Here is a 20,278-nt window from a genome sequence, read left to right on the forward strand (position 1 = left end):
TTCCTAAAACTCCCTCTATTAAAAACAAAAACAACCACAACCCTAACCTAACTGACAGAATCAACCCATCACCCCAACAACCTCAACAACCTTAAACACACAAGTTTTGCCACCACATAATTTCACCTCCTCAATACACCGAAAGTCTCATTAAAACCACACAATTTGCCCACAAAAATCACCCCCTTTATGCACTTTAACATACTTCAATTCAGCATAAAACATAACCCCCCTTACAACAACATATCACTAAACTATAAATTTCCTACCCAAATCTGCACTTCTCTTCTCTGCTATGCTTCCTCTTCTGAAAGTCACTTCCTCAGTCACACACACACACACACACACACACAGGAAGTTCCTCCGTCACCACTCACTCCAGCTAATTTGCATACTGAGTCATCTCTCAATGAGTTGCTGTAACAACAGAAACATATGTTTAAACATTACCACCTTATTAAATCATTTTATTTCTTTCTACAGTGATCACTGGTTTTGATCACTCAGTACGAGAGAACACTCCTAAGTCACTCTTTTTAAAACTACTTTAATCACTTTTATTTTCATAACTCCCTTTGTCATATAGCTTCTTTGAGTTATTCCTCAACTACAAACTCAAATGTATTCTATTAACCAGTCACACCATTCTACCACTCATATAAGTAGCAAGCTGATCTTCATTGCATATCTTGTGTTCTAAGCCAGGTTTAATCAGTGTCTATGCATTAATCTCCATGAGCTTGTCTTGTCTTTTTAAGGTTAATGCATTTTCTGTTTGTGTATGTGAATTTGCATATGTTGCTTTTGCAGTGTGTCCGACTCCTGCACAATTCTCCACTTAAGCCGTCAGTTCTCTTTCCCAAATTTGCTAACCCAAATTTTAAGTTCCCACCTTATTAACAGCATTCCTGCTCCTCAGCCAGAAGTCAGGGCTCCACTTGCCACTCTCCCCCTCTGCCTCAGCCCAGCGGCTTTACCCGTGAGGTCCCGTCTTCTTCACTTCATCTCACCAGTGAGTCTGAGCTCACAGGGACTGAGTGAGGCCGAGTAATCGTGACTGTGCCTGCCTTAGGTTGTCCCAGGGTTTCGAGGTGGGATCTTACCCGTCATGGGCTATCCAGCCTTCCATACTCGCCTGATACGGGGCCCAGGTGGGCAGGGCAGGGAACACACTGGCTCTGGAAATTAAAGGAGTGTAAGCTGCTTCCTTCATTGCATCTTATATTAAACTATCTCGCTTCTGATTCTTTCCTCGAATAATTTCACATATGGCACTTTGTGTATGTATGTTTTCTATTCATTAATGTGATTGTCAGTTATTTTCTCTCTTCATTTTACTTTTTTTTTATCTGTTTGTAACGTTCTACTTTAGTTCTACTAAATCTTGATGTAAAAACAATACACCCTTATTTCACGCACACACACTCTGCAGACTTCCTCTGTTCACACACTCGCCTATGAGTTATTATTATTAGTTATTTATTATTTTGTTCAAATCACACAGAATCATTCAAATCGAGTACTCACAGCATTCACATCACAACCTTCAACGTGCTCACTTTTAATCCTGCAAGACGCAGAGATCTCCTTCACCTAACATAAACTAAATTACCATATCAACATACAATTACTGAAATTCAGACTCAAATACACCGTCTGTTTTAATAAAGTCAAAGAGTAAACGGGTGTACCAAGTGTATGTACTTATGCGTTCTTGAACTGAAAGAAAAAGAAACTCAAACTCTTATAACATCACTCATGCCTCTCTCAAATTAAAAACACTTTCAAACTTTAAAACATCCTACTTTACATAACCAAAGAAATACCTCTCACACCTTTATTCCTCATTCAAAACCTTCTAGTCACCGCATTCACACTTAAACTGTGACCAGAGTTGAGGAATATAACTCAAAACACACTTTCCTAAGAGTATTTTAGACATGCTTGTCATAATCAGAAAGAGCAAGTCAAAAACAAACAAACGAAAAATTGAAACCTCCATTAATTCTCACCGCACACACAAGAAATTGAAAAAATAAACCACACCAGCAACTAATGCTGGAGAAAAGTTACTACTGAAAGTAATGTGTTAGTCTTAAATATATACAGTGCACTCAATATATTTATATATCTACATCCAAACTCAGTCAATTACTATACATCCACTACGGCAACTCAAAACTTTATTTATAGTCCTCTAATAAACATAAATGGCATCTTAAACACACACTCAACAATGTTTGCAGCAGTATTTGTAAAACCAACTGTGGTTTAAACAGTTCACTACTTACTCATTTGCATTTTCACACTCACACACACCATCTAAAAATAGCAGCAGACAGTCAGTGCATTACTGACTCGACACACAGCCTCCTCTCACTTTATATTACAAAGACGTCTTATATTTACAACTACTGCCAGATCTGTCAGCTTTAGCGCCTACACAATTTCGACAAATTTAAGTTAACGGTCCCACCGAAAAAGTCCAACTTTTTTGTAATCAATTAACCAGTATCTGTCCAACAGTTTCTGGCCTCATCTCTAAAGTCCCTAACAACTCAATTTAAAAGCGTCAACCAACCCAAACTTTGCCTGAAGCTCTATTTTTTGGCGTTTCCCAGCCAAGGCTTACCCCGAAGTTTTAAGTTAAAGTTACACGCCCGAAGTCCAACTTCTCCTGACCAAAAAAGCGCAGACTACCGTTCCAAACGGTAAGGAGACTCTAACTCCTAGCTTCATTCCACTCCACAACATTCCTCAGGAACGCCGTGGGACGTGACAAAACGTCGACATGTTACACCTCGGGAGTGAGAACGCTCTGAGACAGGACAAAATACATGCAACACCCAACAAAGCAGCCAACACAGAGCCAGACATTTGTTAGTAGCATTCAGTGTTTGTGTGTAAAGCCTGAATAGAAGGGAATTTTGAAAGCTGAGTTGTACTCCAGATATATTTCTTATTACATGAAAGCATTTTGTAGATAGTCTTTGTAAATAGTGATCCGTAAATACCACTCTACATATGGAACACCTTGTAGCAGTTCAGTAGTAGTGAGAAGCCTTTTTTGTTTGTTGGTTAGAAGCCTAGTTTAAAGAACTGTCATTTCTTTGCCTTTTATTTTCTGTTAGGGAAAACAGGGATCATTAGAAATTGTTTTGTTCTTTTGGCATTGCTCCCCTTTGAAGCCAAAAAAAACTGCTGCTCAGTAGTTTTGTTCAGTGCTGCTGGGCTTTCCCTAGGAGTGGCTGGCGTGGAGGACTCGAACCTCATGTTATGTCTCAGTTACTGCTAGACAAGGTTATAAATGACTGTAGCTACTACTGCCTCTCATTTGTGCATTGGATGGCTGATGAAAAATATGGAACTTTTTTAACATGTACGTAAAGCGCTTTTGTATGATGTTTTTATGTAAAGGGAAAATCCCTGATTAATTTAATAAAGGTTTTTATCCACTTGACCTTTTGATCATTGCTGCTTACTTTGTTTTTGAAATTTTTGGATGTTTGTTTGGAAAAGTTGGTTCAAGAACTTGGGAGAGCTTTACAAGGGCTTTAGTGACTAGTGTCAGTGCTTTAAGAGTGACTACCTACACATGAATGGTAAATGGCCTGTATTTATATAGCGCTTTACTAGTACCTAAGGACCCCAAAGCGCTTTACATATCCAGTCATCCACCCATTCACACACGCATTCACACACTGGTGATGGCAAGCTACATTGTAGCCACAGCCACCCTGGGGCGCACTGACAGAGGCGAGGCTGCCGGACACTGGCGCCACCGGGCCCTCTGACCACCACCAGTAGGCAACGGGTGAAGTGTCTTGCCCAAGGACACAACGACCGAGACTGTCCAAGCCGAAGCTCGAACCGGCAACCTTCCGATTACAAGGCGAACTCCCAACTCTTGAGCCACGATCGCCCGTAGATGATCTGATATCGTCGTGTTGGTGTTGTTACCAGATCATCATGAAAATGTTGTTCCAGGTTCAACATCGCAAGTGACCAATCACATTGTTGTGACGTTATTCTTTTGCGCGCCAAGCCATTCGTGCATTTATGAAATTCCAATGTTGCAAGGACAATATCAATTCTGCTTACCGTTTATTAAAGGGTTATGGTTAGGTTTAGGGTTAGGGTCCGTTGATCGGCAGACAGAAGCGGTTTCTCGCAGCTTAAACTTAGAGTCCCCCGAGAGCAGCCATTTGGCTTTTCTACCTTTAAAACCATTTGTACAATATGTGTACAAATGGTTGGTTTTTTGTACTGTTTTTATCAATAAATCTCAGCAACAAAGGAAATACACCCATGTGTGTTGATTTCTCCCTAAGATGGCAAACTGAAACACTCCAAGTTGGTGACTTTTGGAGATTTATTTCCCTGGATGATTGAGAATGCATCAAGACGAACACAAAAGGAAGTTCACAGCTTTTAGCAGCTCCCCCACCCGCTCATTCACACACCCCCACTCCCCTCCAGAATTCCCAGATAACAACCTAATTTACATATGAATGACTAGACAATTTAGCTTCCACTTGGCTGAATCTAAAGCCTAGCTAAAAGCCTACCAGCTATTTGGCTGGAAGGCGGGTTTTAAAGGTAGAAAGGTAGAAGGCAGGGCACTGCTGCTCTCGGGGGACTCTAAGTGTTAAGTACAGTCTTTGGTTTTACGGCGTTTTTTCCTGAAGTCGCAAAAGTATGACGTCACAACATTCTGATTGGTCACTTGCAATGTTGATCCTGGAACAACATTTAGTATGATGATCTGGGAACAACTCCAACACGACAATATCATATCATGCACCTACACACATCTTCAGGAAGTGGGGTAGAACTGTCACATTCCTGATATCAAACCACTCTGGAAGCATAGATAACGACAGAAGCATCTTACATAGGCTATGGAGAAAAAGGATTGGATTGTTGTACCGGGGTCCAAAGTCTTGGTTTCACATGAAAGTGAATTTTACATTTCTTTTGTAACTCGGCTCCTTTTGTCTGGAGGAAGAACGGAGAGGCTTTGAATTTCAGTGTGAAGGTTCTGTAGTCTGTGATGACTATGATGATTATTTGTTGGCCCACAGTGTTTTATCAAGTCAGCATAGCATCAACCAGGACTTTTTTTAGAGGAAGATCAGAAACAACCTGGGCTTCAATAACAGCTCAGCAGTGCCAGAAGCTCATCATTTTAATACAATATAGATGCAGTTATTCACTGTAAAGGAGCCCTAACCAAATGCCGAATATGTAAATGAAGGTACTCTTCAGAAGAAAAGATTTTTTTTGCAATCTTGGAAATAGAAAAAAGAGAGATATAATCCCTGATGTGTCAATAGATTAATAAAACTCACTGTAACCCACTCTGCAACACATAACAAAGATTTACCAGTACCGATGCTCTCCCAAATAACCAGAGACTTTGTTTTTAAATGGTAATTGCTTGGCATCCAGTCACAGGCTAAATGGAATGTGGTCAATGTGTGGCCTTTAATTAAGCCCTTCCACAGGGGAGAATTTACTGCTTTGGAAGGAGAAAAGAATACGTACATGGTATTTTCCCCACCCACTTAGGCCAGTAAGTCATAAAGCATGTATGCTGTGGGTACACAAGGGAATTCCTGCTTTACTGATGCATACAACAGCATTAACATAATGCACTATATCTCCAATGGGATGACACAGAGTGGCTAAATTTGAAAAGACCTTGCCTCAAAGGGCAACACATATGATATGATACAAATATGTCTTGTGCCCCATTTCTTTCTGACTCAGCTATGAGCTCTTTTTGTGATTAGATGAAGGTCTTTTCTGAGGGCTACTATGGATGAGCTGATAGTGTGTCACAATAGGCTAGGCTGTTCTTCTCAAGTCCTCAACAATAGTTTCTACTATGAAAATATTTTTGAAATGCCCCAAAATTCTAAGGAGATATTTTTCTTCAAACGTTTGCAGAGATTCGTGCTGGTCTAACGGGCAGGGACCGCCGTGTATCATTTACAGTTTTTGCCCGTTGCTTGAACACCATGAACCCATGCCTAGACTAAAGTAACACAAGTTGTAGCTTTTGTTACCATACCTCAAACACATGTACCCCTACCTTAAACAAAAGCGCTGCTTTGCACCCCAGTTCCAATTATGCAACACACCTACTCCTTTATGCAACACACATGGTCCTGCATGCTACACTCCATTTCATACATAAGACACTTCGCTCACAAAATGAAATTTCAGGGTGCCATTCGGAAAACACATGTATCCAAAATACAAAACACATCGGGTAATTGCAACCACTCAAATACACACCTGAAGGCACTTACTTGCAAAACCGAACACCAATTAGCCAACTACAAAAAGCCCTCAGCGTAGCCATTTCAAGAACTTTGCAAGCATGGATGGAGGGAGAGCAAGAGGAAGAGGAAGAGGAAGAGGTAGAGGTAGAGGAGGAGGAGGAAGAGGAGGAGGAGGCCGAAGAGGCCATGCACGGACCCATATTTCTGATGAAATAAGAGCAACTTTGGTGGACCATGTCATCAACCATGGCCTGACTATGAGGGAAGCTGGGCAGAGAGTCCACCCACATCTAAGCCGCTTCACAGTGGCATCTGTAATACGAACATTTCGACTAGAAAACAGGTATGTCTTCACCTCCATACCTTCTGCTCTACTCAGATGGTTTTATAGCACTGTTCTACAGTATATCACATTACCATATCAAGTGTACGGGGTGCTAATGCTCCTTTTGCAGCCAAAGTGGCTGATTCCTTATATTGAAGTACAGTGTTGTACAGTGGATGACACAGTACATACAGTAAAGTACTGTAAGAAAAATAAGCAAACCGATGACAATATGTCGTTGTATTTCTCCAGAATGACTCGAAGACCTTCTGGGGGAGGACGGCAATGCCTGTTCACACAACAGCAGGAACTTGCCGTTGTGGACCTAGTGAGGGTAGACAATGCCATCCGTCTCCACCAGCTACGACGGAAAATACTTGCAGACAGGCGAGTGTTCAGCAACATAGACCATGTGAGCATCACCACCATCAGACGCATCTTGGGTAAACACAGCATCACCATGAAGCAGCTCTACAGAGTCCCATTCGAGAGGAACAGTGACAGGGTCAAAGGACTTCGAGCTGAATATGTACGGGTACGTGTAACTGTCCCTTACATTTACAATAGAGTATTGGTGAAGTCCAGTAGCAGCTGAATATGTACCATATCAGTACCACTTGGATCTATTCTGAGAGCTACACAGGTACCTGTGTGATGGGGTGAGGGTGCTGTATGTGTAGCACTGTAGTACAGTGATATAAGATCAATCTCGGAGCTGCGGACGGTGACCTGGAGCTGGCAGAGGAGCTGAATATCTTCTTTGCCCGCTTTGAGACCAGGGTACCGGAGGTATTGGAGCCACAGCAGCAACACGCCACCCATAGCAGCACCACCCTCACCCTGGAAGAGCACGAGGTGAGGCGCATGCTGCAGGCTGTTAACCCGAGGAAGGCGGCGGGTCCTGATGGTGTGCCAGGTCGAATATTGAGGGATTGTGCAGGACAGCTGGCTGGGATCTTCACCAGGATTTTCAACAAATCCCTCGCACAGGCGACTGTCCCACTCTGCCTGAAGTCCTCCACCATAGTCCCCTTGCCTAAGAAGCCCCACATCACCGGCCTGAATGACTACAGACCAGTGGCACTCACCCCAGTGGTAATGAAATGCTTTGAGAAGCTGGTCCGCAGACACATCACAGCAGCCCTGCCCCGCAGCCTGGATCCACACCAGTTTGCCTACAGAGCAAACCGATCCACGGAAGACGCTGTAGCCACAGCACTCCATGCTGCATTAACTCACCTGGAAGAGCATGGTAGCTATGTGCGGATGCTCTTCGTGGATTACTGCTCAGCTTTTAACACCATCCTTCCACACAAACTGGTGGCCAAGCTACAAGACCTGGGGCTTCCATACAGCACCTGCATGTGGATCAATAGCTTCCTCTCGGGCCGTAGACAGAGAGTCAGAGTTGGCCATCACACATCCTCAGCCCTGAGTCTCAGCACTGGCTCACCCCAGGGCTGTGTGCTCAGTCCACTGCTCTACTCTCTCTACACACACGACTGCACTCCTCGCCACCACAGCAACATCTTTGTGAAATTTGCAGATGACACCACAGTGGTGGGGCTCATTTCCAAGGGAGACGAGTCTACGTACAGAGACGAGGTGGAGCAGCTGACGTCATGGTGTAAGGCCAATAACCTCCTCCTCAACACTTCAAAAACCAAAGAACTCATAATAGACTTCAGAAGGAAAAAGGCAGAGATCCAACCACTATTCATAAATGGGGACTGTGTAGAAAGGGTGGCAAGCTTCCGCTTCCTGGGAGTCAATATAGAGGAGAACCTTTCCTGGAGTGTGAACACCTCCGAGCTGCTGAAAAAGGCCCAACAGAGACTGTACTTCCTGAGAATTCTCAGGAGGAATAACATCACACAGAGACTGCTGGTGTCCTTCTACAGAGCCACCATTGAGAGTGTTCTAACTTACTGCATATGCATCTGGTACACTAGCTGCACAGGGGCTCAGAGGAAAGCACTCCAAGGGATCATTAACACCGCCCAAAAGATCACTGGCTGCCCTCTCCCCACACTGGAAGTTCTACACAACGCCCACTGTTTTAAAAAGGCCCAAAACATCATAAAAGACACCTCACATCCTGGCCACTCCCTGTTCGAACTGTTGCCCTCAGGCAGACGGTACAGGGCAATCAGAGCAAGGACTAATAGACTCAAACACAGCTGTTATCCAACTGCAATAACACATCTGAATACTACAAAAAAATGTCCATCACGCCACTCTTGTGTTAATCTATGCACGGTCTGAAGCATGTGTGTGGGAATGTATGTGAATGTTTTACTGTTATATCTTATTAGTATTTTAAGTATTCTATCTATTTTATTTATTGAATTTTATTGTTTTATTTATATTTTGATATTGCTAGGGATGATGCAATGATCGGGGACCATTCTTAATTTCGTTGTTCTCATGACAATGACAATAAAGTTTCTGATTCTGATTCTGATTCTGATATGATCCCCTTTTTTTCAGAGAATCTTGGCCATGGATGGAGCTGCACAGCCTCATGAATACATTTTCATTGATGAAGCTGGATTCGACCTGAGCAAAACAAGACGACGGGGTCGTAATGTAATTGGCCAAAGGGCAATTGTGCACGTCCCAGGGCAGCGCGGGGGAAACATCACATTATGTGCCGCCATATGCCTTCGAGGGCTTCTGCACCATCATGCAATACTAGGTCCATACAATAGCCAGCACATACTCACATTTCTAGATGCTCTCCATGATATAGTTGTACAGAACAGACCAGATCAGCCCAGGTTTGTGGTGATATGGGATAATGTCAGTTTCCATCGGGCTGCTCTGGTCCAGGCCTGGTTCTCCAACCACAATCAATTTGAAGTGGTATACTTGCCCCCTTACTCACCATTTTTAAACCCTATAGAGGAATTTTTTTCGGCTTGGAGATGGCGTGTATATGACCGCCAACTACATTTCTCCCACAAAACGCTACGTCCAGATGAACAGAATCAACTTTTGGAGATGTGTCTTGTCATGTTTTCCTGTTTATTTTGAAAGTCCAGTTTTCATGTCGTTGTGTTTTAGTTTACATTTCCTGTGCATCGTTATGTTCATCCTAGTCAGCTGTTTCCTCATGTGTCTCCACTCCCCCTGATCACCTCATGTGTGTATTTAAGTCCTTTGTCTCTTACTGTTCATTGTCAGGATGTCTGCGAATTTCCCTCATGTCATCTAGTCACAGTCATAGTTTTACCTTTTGTTATCATGGTCAGTCATAGGTTCGTCATAGTTTATCATAGTTATGCTTGGTGTTTCATAGTTTCATGTTTTCAGCCGAAATAAAGGCTCGCCTTCAGTTTGCAAACCAGCTCCTTGCCTCCAGTGTCTGCTTTTGGGTCCGCTCCAACAAACACACCGACGCACCCCGCCGTGACAAAGATAATTATAGTTATTAATATTTTAGTAGAAGTAGTGGTATTTTTTTCCTAATTAGAGGAAGTGGTGTGAATTCCAGTCCATTTATAGATCTTTTGGGATGTTTTAGCATTATTTATACTCTTTGCTAGTGTTATTACATTCTGGAATTTATTATTTAAATTATGCTACTAGCAACCATTACTAGCCCCAATTTTGTATATCTGAGCTGAGTGTGTCAAAATAGGATAGGTTGTTTATCTCATATTGCTAAGATGTTATTGAAGCCCAGGTCACTTTTGATTTTTGGCTCAGATGTCCTTCCTCTGGACAATGCCCCACAGATTCTCTATGGGCTTCAGGTCATAGAGGCGGATTGGCTGGCCAGTCAAGCACTTGGTAGTAATTTTGACACATTTTTGTCTGTTTTATATTTGTCTATGTTTTACAGTTTTTGCCCGTTGCCTGAACACATTTTGCAAAACTTTGCTCATTGTGCCAAAACCCTAAACACAAGTAAACATGACACAACACTGGGAAATATACCATTCACATCTGCACCAAATTGAAACTCTACTCTCAAAACCTAAACTCTGCTATCAAAACCTAACATTCCTTTGTCAAAATGTAACTCTGTTGACAAAATGACACATACTTGCATCATATGCAAACACTTACAGAGCAGGAGGAACACACTAGTCTACTTTATATAAAGCACTGCAGTCTTTGATTTCCATTGTTCATTCAGAAGGCATATTTTCAGGAGACACATTTGCAAACAACCAAAAAAGCAAATAGACCTACTCAATATTGTACATTGCAGTACTATGAATTCAGATAAAGCAAAAAAAAAAAAACCAAAAAAAAAAACCATAATACAGTAATAGAAAAAACACTATACTGTAAACAAAAAATCATGACAATTGTGCATACGTGGGCTCATGGATCCCGCCGTCTGTTGGGGTCTGGCCACAGGACCTCATCAACATCGCAAGCAATGTCTTCTCCCGCTAGGCACCGGGGAAAATATCCTCTTCCATGTCAAAACCATCCATGGATTGCTGTCACCTGAATGTTGCCGCAGGCCTGTTCCATTGCCTGCAGAAGAGGCATGCAGGCATGTAGTTGGCGGTCATATACACGCCATCTCCAAGCCGAAAAAAATTCCTCTATAGGGTTTAAAAATGGTGAGTAAGGGGGCAAAAGCATACCACTTCAAGTTGACTGTGGTTGGAGAACCAGGCCTGGACCAGAGCAGCCCGATGGAAACTGACATTATCCCATATCACCACAAACCTGGGCTGATCTGGTCTGTTCTGTACAACTATATCATGGAGAGCATCTAGAAATGTGAGTATGTGCTGGCTATTGTATGGACCTAGTATTGCATGATGGTGCAGAAGCCCTCGAAGGCATATGGCGGCACATAATGTGATGTTTCCCCCGCGCTGCCCTGGGACGTGCACAATTGCCCTTTGGCCAATTACATTACGACCCCGTCGTCTTGTTTTGCTCAGGTCGAATCCAGCTTCATCAATGAAAATGTATTCATGAGGCTGTGCAGCTCCATCCATGGCCAAGATTCTCTGAAAAAAAGGGGAACATATCACTGTACTACAGTGCTACACATACAGCACCCTCACCCCATCACACAGGTACCTGTGTAGCTCTCAGAATAGATCCAAGTGGTACTGATATGGTACATATTCAGCTGCTACTGGACTTCACCAATACTCTATTGTAAATGTAAGGGACAGTTACACGTACCCGTACATATTCAGCTCGAAGTCCTTTGACCCTGTCACTGTTCCTCTCGAATGGGACTCTGTAGAGCTGCTTCATGGTGATGCTGTGTTTACCCAAGATGCGTCTGATGGTGGTGATGCTCACATGGTCTATGTTGCTGAACACTCGCCTGTCTGCAAGTATTTTCCGTCGTAGCTGGTGGAGACGGATGGCATTGTCTGCCCTCACTAGGTCCACAACAGCAAGTTCCTGCCGTTGTGTGAACAGGCGTTGGCGTCCTCCCCCAGAAGGTCTTCGAGTCATTCTAGAGAAATACAACCACATATTGTCATCGGTTTGCTTATTTTTCTTACAGTACTTCACTGTATATACTGTATCATCCACTGTACAACACTGTACTTCAATATAAGTAATCATGGTATGTTTCACAGAAACTACCACTTTGGCTGCAAAAGCAGCATTAGCACCCTGCAATACCCTGTACACTTGATATGGTAACTTTAGAACAGTACTATGAAAACCATCTGAGTAGAGTAGAAGGCAGTGAGATGAAGACAGACCTGTTTTCTAGTCGGAATTTTCTTACAGTTTTTTCTGATTGCTTAAGCACATTTTTTGTAACTATTGGCTAATTTTGCAAAACTCTTCACACAAATAAGAAAACCTGTCACCCAATCATCAAAACATTGTAGTTCTCTTGCAAAAGCGAACACAGCTAGACTAACTCTTCACACCTTCGTAAAAGTGGTGTTTCCGTATCAAACAGTACACACAAGCCATCATCTACTAAGCACACAATGCGCCAACTGCACACTGATGGTATGAATACAAAACACATCTGGCTTTTGCTTTCTCTGTGCACAAGGTAGGCTATGTCAGTTTGAGCTCATACTTCTGTCATAGATCCATAAGCATAGAGGGATCCAAACTTCAAGTACTGGTGTTTATTCAAACACATCAAAACAAACACAAGTGTTCATTTCCAAGTATAGGATTATTTGCAATCGCCATAATGACTATATGGGTTACTTGGTCTGCAGTGAACATGCTTCCTCTGCCCCCAGCATCTGGTCATCTAGCAATTCTGTAAAGTAACAATTTCAGTATTTTTACATCAATGGTATTGGTGTGTTTCTCATTGGCATATGGCAGTGCTACAAGTCTTTGTGCGAAGTGACTGTACTAACCGATTCTCATTTCAAGATGTCCCTATGGTACTTGCTACAGTGTAGCGGCTCGAGTTAGGCTGGACCCGTTGGCCAGCTACCCTCAGGGTCATTCCACGGTTGATTACATGGTCCACTATTGTAGCTCTGATGTCATCAGTAATTCTATTTCTTACTCTTCCTACCCTTCCTCTCCCCCCTCCTCATTTTCCTCTCCCCCCTCCTCATTTTCCTCTTGCTCCTCCTTGTCCTTGTCATCCTCTTCATCCTACTTCTTCACCTCCACGTCCTCTTCCTCGGCCTCCTCTTCTTCTCACTCTTTCTGCTCCCTCCATTGTACTCCGCACACACAGCTTACCTGTATTATAGTGCTTAGGCAGATTGCAAAGTGAACGAATTATCTAAAAAAGTTTTCACATGTGAAAGTGTGCCAGACAGTTGGCAAATTAGTGTTAATGATAGCCATACATGTGTATACTTTTGCTAGGAGTGTGTTGGAAATTTGGTAATTGAGTGTTGTGCAGTGAATTGTGCCTACAGTTTTGCAAAGTGTGTGTTACAAAATTGCAAACTGAGTGCAAAGCAGTTTTTGTGCTTTTAGTTTTGCAAACTCAGTGAGTGGTTTTGCTATAAGTCTGAATAGTTTTAGAGATTGTGCTACAGGAATCACAGTTAGGGTTTAAGCATTCAGAAAAAACTGTATTACAGATGCCACTGTGAAGCGGCTTAGATGTGGGTGGACTCTCTGCCCAGCTTCCCTCATAGTCAGGCCGTGGTTGATGACATGGTCCACCAAAGTTGCTCTTATATCATCAGAAATATGGGTCCGTGCATGGCCTCTTTGACCCCCTCCTCCTCTTCCTCTTGCTCTCCCTCCATCCATGCTTGCAAAGTTCTTGAAATGGCTAAACTGAGGGCTTTTTGTGGTTGGCTAATTGGTGTTCAGTTTTGCAAGTAAGTGCCTTCAGGTGTATATTTGAGTGGTTGCAATTACCCGATGTGTTTTGTATTTTGGATACATGTGTTTTCCAAATGGCACCCTGAAATTTCATTTTTGAACGAAGTGTCTTATGTATGAAATAGAGTGTAGTATGCAGGACCATGTGTGTTGCATAATTGCAACCAGAGTGCAAAGCAGCACTTTTGTTTAAGGTATGGGTACATGTGTTTGGGGTATGGTAACAAAAGCTTCAAGTTGTGTTACTTTAGTCTAAGCATGGGTTTATAGTGTTCAAGCAATGAGCAAAAACTGTAAAATCTATCAGTTGAGCCCTTGGATCCAGGATTTGCTGAATTACATTATTTTCTGCTTCCACGATTACAACCATATTCTTCAAATTTGTCCCCTTGTTTCATGATGGTCCATCAGCCATCAGTGAATAACGGAAACATTTAATTATCCCAAACTGATGATCAGCATGCCAGTAGCAGAGTAGCAATTACAGTTTTTTCTGAATGCTTAAACCCTAACTGTGATTCCTGTAGCACAATCTCGAAAACTATTCAGACTTATAGCAAAACCACTCACTGAGTTTGCAAAACTAAAAGCACAAAAACTGCTTTGCACTCAGTTTGCAATTTTGTAACACACACTTTGCAAAACTGTAGGCACAATTCACTGCACAACACTCAATTACCAAATTTCCAACACACTCCTAGCAAAAGTATACACATGTATGGCTATCATTAACACTAACTTGCCAACTGTCTGGCACACTTTCACATGTGAAAACTTTTCTAGATAATTAGTTCACTTTGCAATCAGCCTAAGCACTATAATACAGGTAAGCTGTGTGTGCGGAGTACAATGGAGGGAGCAGAAAGAGTGAGAAGTAGAGGAGGCCGAGGAAGAGGACGTGGAGGTGAAGAAGTAGGATGAAGAGGACGACAAGGACAAGGAGGAGCAAGAGGAAGACGAGGAGGGGGGAGAGGAAGATGAGGAGGGGGGAGAGGAAGGGTAGGAAGAGTAAGAAATAGAATTGCTGATGACATCAGAGCTACAATAGTGGACCATGTAATCAACCGTGGAATGATCCTGAGGGTAGCTGGCCAACGGGTCCAGCCTAACTCGAGCCGCTACACTGTAGCAAGTACCATAAGGACATCTTGAAATGAGAATCGGTTAGTACAGTCACTTCGCACAAAGATTTGTAGCACTGCCATATGCCAATGAGAAACACACCAATACCATTGATGTAAAAATACTGAAATTGTTACTTTACAGAATTGCTAGATGACCAGATGCTGGGGCAGAGGAAGCATGTTCACTGCAGACCAAGTAACCCATATAGTCATTATGGCGATTGCAAATAATCCTATACTTGGAAATGAACACTTGTGTTTGTTTTGATGTGTTTGAATAAACACCAGTACTTGAAGTTTGGATCCCTCTATGCTTATGGATCTATGACAGAAGTATGAGCTCAAACTGACATAGCCTACCTTGTGCACAGAGAAAGCAAAAGCCAGATGTGTTTTGTATTCATACCATCAGTGTGCAGTTGGCGCATTGTGTGCTTAGTAGATGTTGGCTTGTGTGTACTGTTTGATACGGAAACACCATTTTTACGAAGGTGTGAAGAGTTAATCTAGCTGTGTTTGCTTTTGCAAGAGAACTACAATGTTTTGATTATTGGGTGACAGGTTTTCTTATTTGTGTGAAGAGTTTTGCAAAATTAGCCAATAGTTACAATAAATGTGCTTAAGCAATCAGAAAAAACTGTAAGTGGAGAAATACTAGATAGACTCTATAGAAATGTATTTCTATACCTTTGTTTCAGGGGTTGTCTAGTGTGCTCAAAGTGCCTTAGTTCCATCGTTTCTCATTGAGATGAATCCAGGTGTGGCATAACTTCAATGAAAAAACATTTTAAGCATGGCACTAACAGCAGACACTAAAGTAGACTTTGGCTAGGATTTACTCAAATTGCAAAACAAAAGGAAAAAAAAAGAAAAGAAAATTGTCCAGTGTAAACTCTTCTGCAAAAACCTTAACACTTTTGATTCTACAGTTTTTGATTGATAATATAATTAAAAAATCACCTGAATTAAAAAGCTTGGCCAGTCTATGACATGGGAAATTGTCCATATCTACAGTGGGGATTAAAATATGAATGAAAAATAAAGGCGGAGTGTTGGAAAAATTGTTGGTTAAACATATTACATTAGGACAATTTTTTAATAGATCCTAATCTGAAAAAAGCTTTGACCTGATCAACTTGCCTACTTAGATAGAATGGTCAGAGCTGCAATCATCTTTCTATTATTGTCACAGATTTTATTGCTAATGTATTATCTTAGTTAATAATAACTTTTTCAGACTCCATTCTCTACATCACACATGTTGTACAAGCTGTTCACGAAGATGAAGCTCCTCTGTTACAGTGATAAATCGCTAAAGCTCTTTCACTTGCTAATGCTAGCTGTGTTTCCACACAAAGGGCATAACGTAACTGACCTCAGAGCAATGAAAGCTGAGCCAGCAGAAGCTTGTCTTGCAGACTGATCTCCCATCAATTAACCGTGAAAGATCAGAAGTTTATCCACAATGTACAAGTGCAATCACCAGAAAATGCTCCTGGACTCAGATTGTCCAGAATTGAGACAGCTGCAGTTTCCTATGAACACAAAACAAGTGCAGCTTTCAGCGCAATAGCCAACTGTGGCTACAAGATGGCAGTAATGTAAAGGATAGATGCAAACAGGCGAGACGTTTTATGACAACACTGTCCAAGATGAGGGAGCGATTGATTTGCTTTGGTACCTTTTATTAATATCTATTTTTAGATTTGTCAAGCCTTTCTTGTCCTGACAGAACACCACTAGCTAGTGCTGTTCCCACAAATGGACAGAAATTATCCAGCCTTCTCTGAAACAAACGTCCTGATTAGAACTGGATTACAAAGTACTCTCACAAACAGGTCTACACCTATTGTAGCCCATGTTACATATGCTGATCAGAAGTTCCTCTTTCTGCTATATTAATGGGTGTCTTAAAGCTTACTACTGTACATTTACATTAAGAGACTCCTTTACCAGCAAGTCAGACTCCACACAAAGTCACACTTGTCATTGAGTGGGGGGTATAGAACCCAATTTGGAATTGTTCCAGTGTGTCTATGGACATAAGCTTAAGTAAAAGGTGTTCTAAATTACCACAGATGTCATCTGCTCCACAGACATAGTGTTACTATTCTTCACACTGTCCATCAATCAGTTAATTAATCTTCTCCAATTCAGGAATACTAGGTGGGGGAGGGGGAAGTGGAGCCTACGCTACTACGCTATATGTGGAGATGTGGAGAACATGTGAATATCACACAGAAAAGCCCCAGTCAGATGCGGATTCAAACCCAGGACCTTCTTGAAATAAGGCAACTGCACTAACCACCACACCACCATGCACATGAACTCTATGCTATGGGTTTGCTGTTACAGAAGTAGACATCATATGCTAAGAGTCATAATCAACAGCCTCCTATTAGTATATATATTCTTTTGTTAATAAACAGCCTTTTGTGTGACTGTGTTTTATATGGAGAGAATAGCAACGATCACATCCACGATCACAACTCTACTCAGGTTCCTGTTACTAGATCTCAAAGATTCATGTTTGTTTGAATAAAAAAAAAAAACCACTTCATATTAATTTTCCCATTTTTGTAGTCTAAGTGCCAGTTGGTGCTGGTAAACTATATAATCCTTTTCTGGTTTGTGTACATTTTGTGGGGGGCAGGATATATTGAAAAATAACTAATGTCACTAAGATCTCTGGACAAGTACTAAGGGAAGGTTTGCAGTATATGCTGACTCATGAGTGCCCATATGCACTTGAAGACTTGAGAGTAGGACAGGCCCCATACATTTGGCAGGAATGAACCTCAGATTCTGTGAGTTTGCAGATTGGGATTGCGCCACTGAAGAGCAGGTGCATTCATTGAAATTTGCTGTGACGAGTTCTAATACTGCGCCAAAAAAAAATAATGCCATGGCACCTGCGTCTCATGATTATACACATGGTTTCCTTTGGCACAGATGTCTTGATGCACCAGCATCTACAATATTAAGTCCTTGAGAGATAACTGTCGCCCTAAGATCTGAGATGGCAGGAACTAGCGCAGGTTATTGGCTGGTTGGAAGGTTGGTGGTTTAATTCCTGGCTGTTGCTCCAGGATGCATGCCAAAGCATCCTTTGGCAAGATACTAAACCATCGATTGTAACTGTGTGTGAATGTTAAATATAAAGCACTTAGGCATAGAAAAAAGTGCTTTTGTGAATGAGGCATGTTGTTTAAAGAGTGCTTCAGTGGAGTAGAAAAGCCCTACACAGGAACCAATTAATTTACCAAGACAACCTGCCATTTGGTCTTGTTGGACCTTTGCTCCCTTTAGCATGTCTATACCAATTCTAAGAAAAGGATGAATCAAGGTCATTTCTGAGAACTGCAGTCCATGTTAGTGTCCATCCAAATATAAAGATATATCAAGAAATATCTTTATGCACTTCTCAAATGTCCATTTAAATTGTGGAGGATTTTGGCAATATGAACGTGAATAACTGGACAACTTACAAAGACATACTTTAAAAAAAAAACATCAGGGAGGTCTGTGCTGAATGATCCATTTACACCACCATGCCTGGCCTGCACAAACCACTCAGCGTGAAGCACTGCACAAGTTGGGTTTTCCCCATTCATGAAGCTAACACTGACTCATTTCTCCAAGTGCTGCTGGTCATTCAGCCACCTGCGGGAGCATTTCACAACTATCATGTTGCCTCCCCGGTTCCCAAAAATAACCACGGGTCACCCCTCTCCTCCCTCCCGCCACATCCATCCTTCCTCTTCAACCCCGCCACATGGTTACAGTTAAGTACATAAATCAGGCGCCACCGCTGGTGTGAGAGCTGTAGAGGCAGACAGAAGGCATACACACACATACTCACACACACATGCACATCCCACTGCCGCGGCTCGTCGCTGCTACTGCAGCCGGTGCAGAGCAGGAGACTCGCAGCATTCTCTCCATCACACGCAGGCGGAATGGCTTGAGATCAGACATCATGGACTCGTCTCGTTCGGCTCACGCACTATGATTTTGTGACTGTCTGAGTATGCGTGCGTGTATGTGCGTGCGCGCGCGCGCGTTAGCCCGCCTTGCCGCGAATTGCTGCAGTGCTGTTTTCCAGGTGTGCGAGTGCGTGTGTGTGAGAGTGTGTAAGCGTGTGTGCATGTAAGAGTGTGTGCATGGTGTTGTAGCCTGGTGTAATTCTCTTACGAATTGTACTAAGCCGGGGAACGGAGTCTGATGTCACATGTGCTTCATCGGAGGACACGGGGCATCTGCAAGCTGGATTTTGTGGAGGATGCTGCGGCAAGTGATACACAGAGGGCTCAAGGCTTCGTTCTACTGGCTGGGCTTATTCGTTAGCAGACATCCCGTTTTCTTCCTCACCGTCCCTGCGGTGCTCACCATCATTTTCGGATCTACAGTGCTGAGCCGATTCAAGCCGGAGACGGACCTGGAGGTACTGGTCGCCCCGACTCACAGCCTCGCCAAGATCGAGCGGAGTCTCGCTAACAGCTTGTTTCAAATCGACCAGTCAAAGCACAAGCTGTACTCGGATTTGCACACCCCGGGCAGATATGGCAGGCTGATCCTGCTCGCCAAGTCCGGGGGGAACATCCTGGAGCTGGCCGATCAGGTCCTGCAGGTCCACAAGCAGGTGTTGGATCTGCGCGTCAATTACAAGGGATTCAATTTCACGTTCGCGCACCTCTGCGTCTTGAGCCACAGGGACAAGCGCTGCCTACTGGATGATATCATCACCATCTTCGAAGACATCAGGCAGGCTGTGCTTTCCAACAGCACTTTCCACAAGGTGCCCATTAGTTATCCGAACACAACATTAAAGGTGAGGGTTTTTTTTTCTCTCTTTCTCCCTCTCAGCCAGGCCCTTCACGTGCGCATACACGCTCCCCAAACCCATCTCCATCAGAGCAGCAGCCCCAGCAGTCAGCATGTGAAGCTCTGAGGCTGGCCCTCGGAGCTTGCTATAATTTCTGAATGAACAGAAAACACTTGTATACCAGACTGTAATTTGGGGCTGCACAGTGCCTCATATATCAGCCAGCGAAGGGGAAGCCTCTCCATAACACACACACAGCCGGCTTTTCAGTTTTCACCCTCCCTTTTTGGTGCAGGTGAATTGATTGGCTGCATGCCGCTTGCCCTGATCTGCTCCTCCACCTTCACTCACTCACATCACAAACGCACACACACACACACACACACACACACACACACACACACACACACACACACACACACACACACAGGGATATCCTGACTATATG

General features: G+C 42.9%; 1 protein-coding gene across 1 annotated transcript in view; it reads left to right on the forward strand.

Moving 5' to 3' along the window:
* The first annotated feature begins 18,878 nt into the window (after positions 1 to 18,878).
* Positions 18,879 to 20,278, forward strand: part of ptchd4 (patched domain containing 4) — a 65,752-nt gene continuing 64,352 nt past the window's right edge. Inside the window, exon 1 of the mRNA XM_085246983.1 lies at positions 18,879 to 19,836. Within this exon, the coding sequence (XP_085103109.1) occupies positions 19,237 to 19,836 (600 nt within the window). The 5' untranslated portion in view covers positions 18,879 to 19,236. The remainder of the gene's footprint in view (positions 19,837 to 20,278) is intronic.

The sequence above is a fragment of the Mchenga conophoros genome, linkage group LG15 (genome assembly GCF_057382185.1).
Source record: "Mchenga conophoros isolate Kocher_MC1m ecotype Shallow Benthic linkage group LG15, M_conophoros_male_GT1.1, whole genome shotgun sequence".
NCBI classification, from domain to species: Eukaryota; Metazoa; Chordata; class Actinopteri; order Cichliformes; family Cichlidae; genus Mchenga; species Mchenga conophoros.